The sequence below is a fragment of the Sus scrofa genome, chromosome 2 (assembly GCF_054392235.1).
Source record: "Sus scrofa isolate SSC_HxYL_T2T_F1_AM1 chromosome 2, Sscrofa_HxYL_maternal_Yorkshire_Landrace_v2.0, whole genome shotgun sequence".
Lineage (NCBI taxonomy): Eukaryota > Metazoa > Chordata > Mammalia > Artiodactyla > Suidae > Sus > Sus scrofa.
Genome location: NC_139384.1, coordinates 15,068,343 through 15,082,418, shown reverse-complemented (window position 1 = coordinate 15,082,418; position 14,076 = coordinate 15,068,343). Strand labels below are relative to the sequence as shown.

Below are 14,076 nucleotides of genomic sequence, written 5' to 3'. Positions count from 1 at the left end.
AAGCAAAACAGAACTTGCAATCAAGAATATAGTGTTCACATTTCCTGAAACTGTTTTAGCCTCAACTTTTTATTTGTCAAATGGAACAAGATTTTATGGATATTAAAGGAAATTTTCAATGCAAAACCATATCTAATGTAAGAAATATTAAAATTATTCAAACCCTGTGCAAGTTATACTTAGTCCTCATTTCTCAAACTCAAGAAAAATTTTTTTTTTCCTCAAATCTTCAACATAGCTGTGGGTTTCTGACTCCTGGAAACATTTATATACCTCTACTTATACAACTTAGAAAGAAAACCACTAAAGAATTCAGCTTATATTGTTACTCACTTTTATTTTTACCCAAATAATTCATGTTTATTTTTCTGGTCTTTCTGCCATAAAAATGATTTTCTTAGGTGTGAGGGTTATGGAAACATGTCTACCATCTATCATCAAAGTACAGATAGTACTATTTACAGCAAGTTTATGAGATTAAATTAAAGGTAGGAAATAAAAATCTAAAATTGGTGACTGCCCTTCAGAAGCCTATTCCCTTTAGGAAACATCTCCAGAGATAAAAATGAAAACATCTCTTTAGTATTTTCAGATTTATTTACCATAGAACTTAATAAATTTTAACCAAAGATGCCTTTTGTGTTTAGTGGGATGCAAACTCCTTTCAAAAAGTCCATTTATTACCTTACTTTTTAATTATCTAAAATTAATTTTATGGGCTACCCCCTGATTTAATACATGCAAATGATTTAAGTATTCACTTAATACACAATAATCACTATGAGTGTCAGCACTTCAAATTATTATGATGAATATGAAAAGGTCCTTAATCTTTACTGGCCCATTAGAGTACCAGGTACTTTGTATTTTTTCATTAGATAGTATAAAGATAAGAAGCAGGAAAGTAAAAAGCTATTTGAATGGGGGTTTTGAAATTCAGCAACAGCAATAACACAAAGGATTCCTTCTTAAAAATTCAGAAAGGAAGGTTCTTTTGCACAGGCTAAATATAAACAGATTCATTTAAAACTAAATTCAACATTGGACAAAAATGCTTCCTGCTTTCCTGTTTGCATTGAAGTTCAATATAATGCTTACCTTTACAGATTGAGTTAAAAGACAGAGAGAACATGAGAAATTTTCTTTCGACAGTTAGCTAATTCACTTTTATCAGAAACAGAGCTTAAACACCATCTTTGATATGTTCTACTGTCATAATACAAAGTGCTCTTTAAATAGGAAATATTCTTCCCCATTGGGATCCCTGCCTTTCCCAGGTTACTTCCTAATTGAAACAAATCTTTCTGCCTGCCATTCAGGGAGTTTGGCACAACCACCAAAAACATATCTGTGCAAACTACTCCTTCTCTAAATTCTCTACCCCTCTTTCTGTGTTTTGTGATTAGTAACAAATAGAGGCCTTGTAAAATCAGAAATTTATGATTACATATTACCTGCAGCCTAAACTAAGATGTTCAAAAAAAAAAGGTGCAGTTGTATAATGTCTTAAATTAAGTAGAAGGTATTTCACTGTCATTATAAATTCAGAAGTAGGGAGTTCTCTTGTGATGTAAGAATCTAGCATTGTCCCTGCCGGGGCTTGGGTCACTCCTCTGGCAATGGTTTGATCCCTGGCTTGGGAACTTCTACATGCCCTAGGCATAGCCACCCACTCCCCACCCAAAATAATTCAGAAGTGGGAAATCCAGGGACCTCAGAGAGCCAGGTTTCTTACATCTTCCTGCTTTTCCATTCTTAGATATGACTTCTGCACCTTCCAAGAAGGAAGAGAAGGGGAGGCAAAGGACAGGGCACTTGCTGATCTCTGCACTCATCTCATTAACAGGAACTCAGTCATCTCCTCACACTCAGCTGGAAAGGAGGCTGGGAATTCGGGTATTTCAAATCTCCAATTTCTACAGTAAATTGGTTAGGGGTAAGATTTACACTGGTATAGCCTGAGCATGTCTACACCTTCTTGTACATCACTTTATGTGACTCTCTGTATTAGTTTTCTCTTGCTGTTGTAATAAATGATCACAAATCGAGTGGCTTAAAACAGTGCATGTTTATCATCTTGGAGCACCACCAATCATGGTTGGGAAATGTGTCTCACCAAGCAAAACTCAAAGTGTCAGCAGGGCTGCATTTCTTCTTGTTTGCTTTAGTGGGGATTCACTTATTCTTGCTCAATTAGATTACTGGCAGAATTTACTTCCTTGAGGTTGTGGGACTGAAGATTCTTTCCTTGCTGAAGGCCAGCCAAATGTCATTTTCAGCTTCAAGAGATTATGGCATTCTTTGGCTCATGACCTCAATAGTGTTTGGCCCCAGCAATGACAAATTGAGCCCTCTTTCTCCCTGATCTGTTTGTCATAACAAAACTTAGGAATTCCTTTCATTCTTGTGGGTAATTATGCTTAGGTTTTCAGAAGCATTTTCTCTTCTTCCCTCTTCTTTTTTCTTTCTTTCTTTGTTTCTTTTTTTTCTTTTTCATTTTAGGCTGCACCAGAGGAGTATGGAAGTTCCCAGGCTAGGTGTTGAATAGGAACTGCAGCTGCTGGCCTACACCACAGCCACAGCAATGTGGGGTCCCCGCTACATCTGTGACTTGCACCACAGCTCATGGCTCTGCCAGATCCTTAACCCACTGAGCAAGGCCAGGGATGGAATCTGTATCTACACAGAGAAAATTTTGGGTCCTTGACCCAGTGAGCCATAGCTGGAACTTCCAGAAGTATTTTCTTTAGAGGGCATCATACCAAAACATTACTACTGCTAAGGAAATTATGTAAATGTCCCCTTAGGAGAAGCAATCTTCAAAATATAACAACATTCATCCAAAATGAATCTGGACAGCAATGTGTATGTTGCCTTTCTCATTAAATATATATTTGTGATGTATTTATTGAAGCCACTATTTTAACATAACAGAGGACCTACATCTTAACTAAACAGCTCATCAAATCATAGATTGGATCCTCCATATAATTGTTAGCCAGAAGTCACTAAATTCTACTGTTCATAAAACTCGAGTCATTTAAAAATCAGAGGAGGAGTTCCCATTGTGGAGCAGTGGAAATGATTCTGACTATTATCTGAACCTTTGGGAAAGCACTGTTCCCATGAGATTTTGATTTTGCTTTACCATGAGGTTTTGGGTTTGATTCTTTGCCTTGTTAGTTGGTTAAGGATCCGGCATTGCTGTGAGCTGTAGTGTAGGTCTCAGATGTGGCTCTCATCCTGCATTGCTGTGGGTGTGGCGTAGGCTGGCAGCTGAAGCTGCAGTTTGGTCCCTAGCCTGGGAACCTCCATATGCCATGGGTGCAGCCTAAAATGACAAAAAAAAAAAAAAAAATCAGAAGAAGCAAGGTAAATTTATTGGTGTTTACTGCAGGAAATTAATGGAGTCCCACATGGCAGTCATGGACCAGTCAAATAAGAATACTTTAACCAGATGACTAATATAAATCATGTCATAAATTTATTTTCAGTGACTCTCAAATGTTGGCTGGTAATGGATAGAAAATAAATAACTAAATGTCCAGAACGTAATTTCTAAAGGCTGCCTCAATCTGTGAGTTAACTGAATGTGAAGACAAGGGGCAGAGAAATAAAAGGAAGAAATATAAAGCTCTCAAGGAGTTTTGCGAAAGTATAAGTGGACGCTACAATTGTTAATTGGTCTTGCGTTCACAATGATATAAATGTTAATTAATATTTTATTTGAATATTAATGAAGATTTAGCTCTGTTCCTTTGTCCCCACTTAGATGAGAAAATATTTGATTAGTACATTTTTGGCAAAACTAAACATAGTTTATAATTGCAATGTGTAGACAAGTAGATTTTCTTCCCTAAGTAATTTTTTTTCTTAGGGCTGTAAAGAGGCATATGGGATTGAGGCATATGGGATCCAGGACTAGAGATGGAATCAGAACTGCAGCTGCCGCTCTATGCCACAGCCACAGCAATGCTGGATCCAAGATATGTCTGTGTCCTATGCCACAGTTTTGGGCAATGCCTGGTCCTTACCCTACTGAGTGAGGGATCAAACTCATATCCTCAAGGACACTAGGCACGTTCTTAACCTGCTGAGTCACATAGGAAGCACTGGTTATTGATATTTTGGAATACACCTTTGCTCCAAAATAGCACTAGGATCAAATTACAGGAATGGAATTAATAGATACAAACTACTATGTATAAAATAGATAAGAAACAAGTATACATTGTATAGCACAAGGAGTTACAACCATTATCTTCTAACAACTTTTAATGGACTGTAAGCTGTAAAAATACTGAATCACTCAGCCATACACCATAAAAAAAAAATTTTTTTTTTTTCTTTTTTGACTGCCCCATGGCGTATGGAGTTCCTAAGCCAAGAATAAAATCCAAGCCATTGTTGAGACCTGTGCTACAGCTGTGGCAATGCCAGATCCTTAAACCACTTTCCTGGGCCAGGTATCAAACCCACATCCCAGCACTTCGAGATGCTTCAGATCCCTTGTGCTATAGTAAGGGAACTCCCACCAGAAACTAATATTATAAATCAATTAGTTCAATGAAAAATGAAATTGTAATAATTTTTTGAACAAATTTGAGTATAAAATAAATCAGAACTGGTGACTTATTATGAATTAAATTTAAATAGACCAATACTTAAATTTTTCATGTTTTTTAAGCTGAGTGGATATTTGAACCCTATAATAATCCTGGGACTTCATAGGAAAGAGTATGTTTTCACCATTTTACTAATTGTTATGTTAAAGACAAGACAACCGGACTCAAATGGAGTCACATGGGCTAACCCTTGTGTCTCCAAACTTAACATGGCTCTGTCAGAAATGGAATCAGTCAATCAGGAATTGCCTAATTATCAGTAGTTAGATCAACTGCCTAATAAGCCCCTCCCACACCATATGAGGAAAGCAACTGCAATAATTTTTGCCTAGTAGAATTTCCTTGTTTCTGCTCCCTTCTATCTGTGAAAACCACTTGCTTTGCATAGCTCTGCAGAGTTTCTGTCTACCTTCTAGATTGGATGTCACCTGATTCACAAAATGCTGGAGAAAGCCAAAAAAAAGGCCTTAAAATGTACTCATTTTAATCTTGTTCCTTAAAAGAATGAAATGAAAAAGCATAGCTAAGTCTCTTACTCAAAATTTGGTGAGGTTCCCGCCATAGCTCAGGGGTTAATGAACCCGACTAGTATCCATGAGGACATGGGTTCGATCCCTAGCCTTACTCAGGGGGTTAAGGATCGGGTGTTGGTCTGAGTTGTAGTGTAGATCTCAAATGCGGCTTGGATCCAGCGTTGCTGTGGCTGTGGCTGTAGGCAGGAGGCTACAGCTCTGATTAGACCCCTAGCCTGGGAACCTCCATATGATGCTAGTGCGGTCCTAAAAAGACAAAAGACAAAAAAAAAAAAAAAAATTGGTGAGGAGGAGATTAAAAATCTGTGATCTGAACTTTTGGGAGAGCACTGCTCCCATGAGAATTTGATTTTGCTTTACTAAACTTCAGAAACAAAAACTACCTCCACTGCTATGTCCAGTATAATCATCATCTTTATCATCAGTATTATCATCATCACCCTGGTCTCCATCATGAACCATGTATAAAATCCTTATATCAAATATTAATTGAGAAGGAATATGTGTATATATATGTGCACATGCACATAATTACGTATATATTTTACATGCATTTGTTTAAGTATATATATTAACATTAATAAGATACATAATCAAATAAATGTAGCAAATGAGTTAGATGGTAGAGCATATACATGGGTTGATGAATTTATTTTTTTATTATTTTTATTGTTTATTTTTTGCCTTTTCTAGAGCCGCTCCCGTGGCATATGGAGGTTCCCTGGCTAGGGGTCCAATTGGAGCTGAAGCCGCCAGCCTACACCACCACAGCCACAGCAACACGATGAATTTAAATGTAACTACACATAAAACAGGAGCTAACGCTGACTCATACACATGTGCTTAATTATAATTAAAATACTTGTCAAAAGAACTGCCAGCAAAAGTTCTCAGAGGCAGATGCAGTCGATCATCTCTTGATGTGTGTTGCCGATTTGAGAATGAAATTGGGAGGGTGGGCATTAACGAGGCTATCACTTTCTCTGATAACTATCAGTGCAAAGTTTTACATATTTCAAACACCTTAGAAAGAGTTCAAGACAGGGAAGATTAGGTAAGACACACTAAGGTAATGTGAGCATGTGGACTTGCGGGTAAATCTGAAAATAACTTCTAACACTTTTCGATTTTAAATTCATAGATAATTTTTTTAAAAATATAGACATTGGCATGGGATTAGATATTTGGAGTGCACTGACAAAAAAGCTGAAATAATTCAAAGCAGATTACTTCTACCTAAAGTTGCTAAATAGAAGATAGAAATATGTGCTAGGTAGAAAAGGACAGACTAGTGTAGGGTCCTAGTACATCCAGCACTTAGGAAATGAACTAAGGGCATGAAAGGGTTTCTTTCAGTACTATGTTTGGAGTAATTTCAAATGGGTTTAGAGTGGGTTAAATTAATATGCCCGCAACGTTTATTGTGTCTCTGAAAACTCTAGATTTACCAGGAGTCTGAAGCAGTCTTTAGAAATATCCCTTTGTCAAAACATTTTTTCATTCCCTCCCTTCTTCAAACATGCATTATTTAATTGTCATTGGCCAGTTTCTGTGCTATTGAATCAAAGAATGAAAAACACAAGTGTGAAGATTAAAGCAATTCTTTAGGTAACTAATCTTTCATATTTTTCGTTATAACTTAAATAAAAAATCTTAACATTGAATTCTGTTTTTTTTAATAAATTATGTCATGTACATTACTCTTTCACTCATAAGACAGAATTAATCTTTAGGGAGAGAGTAGTGACGATACTTTGCCTACTCTAGATTTAAGTGTAATAAATTGTGGGTTAATGCTTAAAAGTGTCTAAAATTACCTCGTAAACTAGAAGTGATTAACTTCTTCAGGGGCAATGCAGAGATTTCTTAATGTTTCTCAGATAACTCTAACTCTAGGGAAAACTGCAAAAACATTTATGATTAAATTCATCACACTATTTTTTAAGTAATAATTTTCTGAGTGCTGCAATCACATCCTTGTTCCTAAGACTGTATATCAGGGGATTAAACATTGGAGTCACGATGGTATAAAACAGAGAGAGCAGTTTGTCAATTCCTGGAGAATGGCTGGATGGGGGCCTTAAGTAGGTGATGACACCAGATCCAAAAAATAAGAGCACAACCAGCAGGTGAGAGGAACAGGTGGAGAAGGCTTTGTCCCGACCTCTGGATGTTGGCAACCTCAGAATCGTGGAAATGATTTTGCTGTAAGAGGCAAGTATCAACATAAAAGGGACAGCGCCAACCAGCAGAACGACTACGTACACAGACAGCTCATGCAGGGATATGTCTCCACAGGCTAGCTTCAGAATGGGAGGCATGTCACAGAAAAAGTGGTTAATGTGGTTCGAATGACAGAAGTGCAGAGAGAAGATCTGGCACGTCTGCCCTATCTGCACGGGGACTCCACAGATCCAGGAGCCCACGGCCAGTCGGATGCACACCCTGTGGTTCATGACCAGAGGATAGTGCAGAGGGTTGCAAATGGCCACGTAGCGGTCATAGGCCATCACGGCCAGGAGGAAACTTTCAGTGGTTGCCAGCATCAGGAAGAAGCACGTTTGAGTGGCACAGCCCAGCACAGAAATGCTCCTATCCTGAGTGCAAAGGTTGACCAGGACCCTAGGGAGAGTGACGGACACGTAGCAGATTTCCACAGCGGAAAAGTTGGCCAGGAAAAAATACATGGGTGTCTGGAGTGCAGTGTCGAGCCTCGTTAGTATTATTATGAGACTATTTCCGATTAAGATCATGATGTAAGTGATGGAGAACAGCCCGAACAGTAGCCCTTGGAGGTTTGGAAGGTCAGAAAATCCCAGGAGCACAAACTGCATCACCGTGGACACATTGGCTTCTGCTTCCGTCTCTTCATATTTCATCTGTGGGAATATTTAATCTGCTGCACTGTTATTCCACTCTCTTTGGCTCTTATTTTCGTATGTAAAATAGGATGATATTCCTTTCAGTTTTTCCAGTTTCCTATAAAAGCAAAACTGTAACTGATAAGAGGTCTATTAAGGGTGAAGTACATTTTTCATTACCAGTAAACATATTTTTAGGAAAAAAATCTTTAGCCTCCATTTTCTGTTACATATTATCATATTTCTTTGTTTCTGAAGATATGCTTATAATTTTGCTAGTCACCTAAACACTCAAAAATGCAAGATCTGAATTTATATTCAGTTGCATCAGTGATTTCCTTCTTCCGGTTGACATGTTTTTCTTCTCACCTCTCAATTCTGTTTTATATTATTATCACTTCAAAATTAATTTTATTGTGCAAGTAAATATTTTGTAAGCCAGGCAAGATAACATTGATTTTTTAATGTGATGACTTTCCAGTGTTACTTTAATGTCCTGTTTAGCTATGATTTTCTATTTAATCTATTTTATTATAAAGAAAATTAATGACCTGACCACTCAATATTTGGGATGATTTTTAAATTTTTAACTGAATTTTTCAATATAAGGTCTTTAAATTCAACAGTCATTTTTATTCAAATTTTTCAGTTAAGAGGAAAGAAATTCTAAGGTGGTCTTCCTGTCCAGGAACTCTCATCAGATAAGAGGCAGGAACACCAAGCATTTTTCTTCAAGAAGGCAGTTCTAACTATAATGCTCACCCCTCCACCCTTCTGGTATGAAAGAGATGTCAGCCACAACTCGTCTCTGAGAAACTTCCCAAATCACTCACTTCCTCAACATTTTCTACTATTCTGCGACATCCATTTAATCCACTCTTTCATTTTTCTTCTTCCTTTTTCCTCTGTTTCACACACACATGCCTGCTAGTTCAGGCGTGTGAATGTGTTTGGTCCAGATTGCCCATCTTTATGTTGTACTTTTCTTTTTGTTCTATGTAGATTATAACTTTCTTTATGTTCCGTACATTTTTTAGGCTATGTGGAGCATATTTGTTTCCCAAAAATTTATGTACTAACTGCTTGACTAAAGTAAAAGTGAGTCAACTTGATTGCTTCTTTGGAATGGTGCCCAAAGTGTAAGTGACAGTTCCTACATAGCATTCAGACTGACCGCCTCCTTCTCCTGGTACATTCAAGCATGGCTTCTGTGATATGTGTGTGTCGGGGGATGGGGGCTAGAAATTATACTCTTTTCACTCCCTCTGGCAGAAGTAGCAAATTACTTCCTTGTTTGCAGTATGTGGTATATAACTTTAATGGTACGTGTTAACTGATTGGAAAGTACGCAGAGAATAAGTCCTTGCAACAAAGAGACACCTACATCCATATTCTGCCGGTATTAAGGGAGGACAATGGTCAACATTTCAGCTACAAAAGTGTAGACACAAATGGGGCAGAAGCAGCAGTTCATCTAAAACTTGGGAATGCTGAGGATTTTCTGTGAGTTAGAAAAGGAAAGTTAAAGAGTAATTTCTTGGAGTTCCCGTCGTGGCGCAGCAGAAACGAATCCGACTAGGGACCATGGGGTTGCAGGCTCGATCCCTGGCCTCCCTCAGTGGGTTAAGGATCTGGTATTGCTGTGAGCTGTGGGGTGGGTCGCAAACGTGGCTTGGATCCTTCATTGCTGTGGCTCTGGCGAAGGCCGGCCGCTACAGCTCCAATTAGACCCCTAGCCTGGGAACCTCTATATGCCGCAGGTGCGGTCCTAAAAACACAAAAAGACACACACACAAAAAAATAGTAATTTCTTTTACCATCTACACTATTCCAGACTCCATATTAAGGTACAAAAAGTATTTTATCCTTGCCCATTATATGCATTTCTCCCAAAGAAAATGTGATTGTAGGAAATGTCAAAATGCTGTAACTGTTTCTTTAAAACATTCAGAACCTAATGGCTGATAGGTGATATTACTAAGAAATGATTTCATGTGTCTGAGTCTACATGACCATAACTTTTGTTTGTTTTTTGTTTATCTCATCCTGCCTCCTTTACTCATGTTTTATTCACTTATTTAATTCAATATAAAGTGTAGTACTTGGACACTGATTAAAATTGTTTGTTGAATGAATCAGCAATCTTTTCAGACCAGCAAGCATCATGCATCTACACTGGATGGGCTCACCATTGTCTGCAGAGACTGTCACCTGCTTTGTTCTTCTTACTGTATCTGCTCTTCATATAAGGTCTTCTCTCATCTTTGATCCTCTCTCTAAATGATTCCTTACTCTTCAAATAAGGTGGTGCATTTGAAAAGCATACTGAAACTCAGGTACAAAAAGTAGCCAGAGAAACTAAGAACAATAGAACTTGCAGGCAAGAATATAGTGTCCACATTTACTGAAAACAATTTTAACCTCAACTTGCTATTTGTCAAATGGAACAATATTTTATGACTATTAAATGGAATTATCAATGTAAAACCATTTGCAAATTAAGAAATAATTTTTCAAATCCTGTCTATACATACTTACCTTCTAAACTCAAACTCAGGTACAAAGAGTTCCTCAAAACCTGCAACACATTTGCTGGTTTCTGACTTTTGGAAACATTTGTGCTTCTATTTATAAAACTCAGAAAGAAAAATACTAAATTCAGGTAAATGTAGCCACTTTTGTTTTTAGCAAAATAATTTGCATTTATTTTTCTGGTCTATCGAATTTAATAATTATTTTTTTTTGGTATACCAGCTATATCACAATACATTTAATACTATTTAGAGCAAGTTCATAAAATCAAATTGAAAATAAGAAATAATCTAAAATTAGCGAATGCAGTTCAGAAGACTTTTTTTCTTTGAGAGACATCTCCAAAGATAAAAATGAAAACATGCCATTATTTCCTAGTATTTTCAGATTCATTTACATTGAATTTAATTTTAACAAACTAATGATTCCTTTGGCATGAGAAGGATGCAAACCCATTTTAATAAGGTCCATCCACTATCTTACTCTTTAGTTATATGCAATTAAATTTTTATGAGATATCCCCAGATTTAATATATGTAAACTACTTAAATACCTGCTTATCACAGGCAATTACTTAATAAATATTAGCACCTAAGATGATGATGATGATAATGAAGAGAGCTGTAATCTTTGGTATACTAGCCAGTTATATTAGAAAGCAATTTGTAATTTCTCATTTGAAAATATAATGATAGGAATAATACTGCCAAAAGCTGTCTGAATCAGGGTTTGAAATTAAATAGTAATTATATCAAGGGATTTCTCTTGTAAAGTCTCCAAAATGTGTTATTTTGTAGATGCTAAATATATACTGTTATGTGTAAAACTAAATTCTTTATTGGATAAAAAATGATTCATGCTTACCTATTTGGATTGAAGTTAAATAGAATTCTTACCTTTATGGATTGAGTTAAAAGACAGAGAGAAAATGAGATTTTGGGGGACAATTAGGAAATTCATATTCATTTGAAACAGAGTTTAACCAGTGTCTGTAATATGTTCTATGGTCATAACAAAGTGTTCTTTAAATAGGAAATATTCTTTACTCTGGGGATTAGCTTCTTCCCCAGGTCCCTTCCTAATTGAACTAAATTTTTCCGCCTGCCATTCGGGGAGCTGGTACAACAAAAAAACCCTATCTATCTTTCCATACCACGCCTTCTCTAAGTTATCTACCTCTCTTACTGGATTTTGTGTTTATTAAGAAATACGAGCCTTGTAAAATCAGAAATGCATAATTACTTATTACCTACAGCATAAACTAAGATGTTCTAAAGAAGATGCAATTGTACAATGTCTTCGGTTAAATAGATTTTTGTTTCTCTGTCATCGTAAATTCAGAGGTAGGAAATCTAGGGCTGTTGGGAGGCAGTTATGTCTTTTTATACACGAATCTTCCATCTCCACATCCACACTAGCCCGACGGGCCTCTTCACCTCCTAGACTACAGAAAGGGAGTGGGAATAAAGGGAAGCACTCACGTCTTCCTTTTTATTTATTTTTATTTTTTATTTACTTATTATTTTTGTCCTTTTGCCTTTTCTAGGGCTGCTCCTGGGGCATATGGAGATTCCCAGGCTAGGGGTCGAATCGGAGCTGTAGCTGCCAGCCTACACTACAGCCACAGCAATGCAGGATCCGAGCCATGTCTGCAACCTACATCACAGCTCACAGCAATGCCGGATCCTTAACCTACTGAGTGAGGCCAGGGATCGAACCCTCAACTTCATGGTTCCTAGTCAGATTTGTTAACCACTGAGCAACGACAGGAACTCTACTTCTTCCTTTTTAGATACGCAAACTAAACACAGCATGCACAATTTCAGTCCCTCAACTCAACTTTAGTTACAAGATCACACCAAGCTGGAAGGGAGGTTGGGAATATTTCTCGCTGCACTGCCAAGTGACCAGACAAGGCTGCCTATTTCTATCCTCAATTCCCCTCCGTAGTCACAACCTAAAATTCCAAGTAGTTCCTTTACTGAGTTCCCAGCCACTGGTGTCCTCAGCTTAATTAGAGCTCCTCTCAGCTTAGTGAGCAGGCAGTGATAGAATAATTTTTCTGTAACACCCCCTACAAACAAACACACAGAGACACACACTCACAAAATATAATGGAGGAGAATATTAGATTTAATTACAGGAAGCAGGAATAGATTTATACTTGTATAAAGAAGAATAGATAGAGACATGGAGAAACCCACATTAGAAATGTCCATGCTGTAGTTCCCATCGTGGCTTAGCCGAAACGCATCTGACTAGTATCCATGAGGATGCAGGTACGATCCCTGGCCTCATTCAGTATGTTAAGGATCTGACATTGCCATGAGCTGTGGTGTAGGTCACAGATGTGGCTCTGATCTGGTGCTGCTGTGGTTGTGGTGTGGGCCAGCAGCTACAGCTCGATTCGACCCCTAGCTTGGAAACCTCCACATGCCGTAGGTTTGGCCCTAAAAAAAGACAAAAAAAATTGAAAAATGAAAAATAAGAAACATATTAATGCTTTGAAAGCTATCACTAATAAAAGGCTATCTCTTCATTTACCAATTTTGAGTTACATTATTTTGTGATTTATTTCATTTTATTCTAATTCTAGCCATTGCATGTATATGTGTAGGATAAGCCTGTTTTGTTTTCAATTTGTATTTTAATAATAACTAATGCTGGCGAGCATCTTTTATGAAATTATTTGGCTTCTGTGTATTCCTTTAAGTAAAATACCTTTTCAAGTCTCTGGTATGTTTTCTAATTAGGTTGTTTCTTTTATCACGGTTGATTTTGAAACTTTCAGGAAGAAGCTGCTTTGAGTCAGAATTTCTTCCTCAGGGAAACCTCAGTTTGCTTTTAAGAGCATCCAACTGATTGGTTGAGGCCTACATTTACTTTTTACAAGGTCATCTCCTTCGCTTAAAATTTATTGGTGTTAGGTATTAATCACTCTTACAGAATATATGAAAACAATGCCAAGTTATTGTTTGATTGACTAGCTGGGTACTATAGCCTGAACATGTTATGATAAAACCAGCTGTCAGAGTCTATCCTTTGTCAACTTGACAACCATGAATCTAAACTAGTCAACCGTGTTTTCATGGAAAACATCTGTAGGAAAGAAAAGACTTGGTTTTCTTAACAATTCTCTTGCTCTTTGTTTGTTTAGGCCCTAAAATGACTCTTGATTTTCATCTTTCTCAACCAGGAAGAGTTAGAAAAAATAATGCAACAAATCTTCCTAGTACATTGATTTTAATTTCTCTTAATATTTCTTCAACTAAAGAATTCATAGTTAAGTTGAGAAATCTTGGTAAATAGATAATTCTATATTGGGGCAAAATAGTTAAAAATAGTTAAATCCACATCATATTATTTCCTTGAAAATGCAAGAATACATTCATAGTTTTGCTTTAATGAAGAATAAGGTGTAAAACTCGGGAAATGTTACTAATATGTTTCTGCCGTATTGTTGAAGCATTTCTACAGAGAATTAGGCTAATAGGTAGAAGAATAGAACAGAGAAATGCAAAAAAA

The 14,076-nt window shown here is 37.0% G+C and overlaps 1 protein-coding gene across 1 annotated transcript; it reads right to left on the bottom strand.

The window, feature by feature from the left end:
- Positions 1–7,092: 7,092 nt before the first annotated feature.
- On the bottom strand, positions 7,093–8,043 carry LOC146405175 (olfactory receptor 10AG1-like). Its single transcript, XM_085015177.1, has one exon. It carries the CDS (start codon positions 8,035–8,037, stop codon positions 7,093–7,095), a length of 945 nt encoding a protein of 314 aa, XP_084871303.1. The 5' UTR covers positions 8,038–8,043.
- Between the last annotated feature and the right edge of the window lie 6,033 nt (positions 8,044–14,076).

What these genes read in the sequence shown, in the direction of transcription:
- LOC146405175 (XM_085015177.1), bottom strand. Translation starts at nt 8,037, where the DNA reads ATGAAATATGAAGAGACGGAAGCAGAAGCCAATGTGTCCACGGTGATG.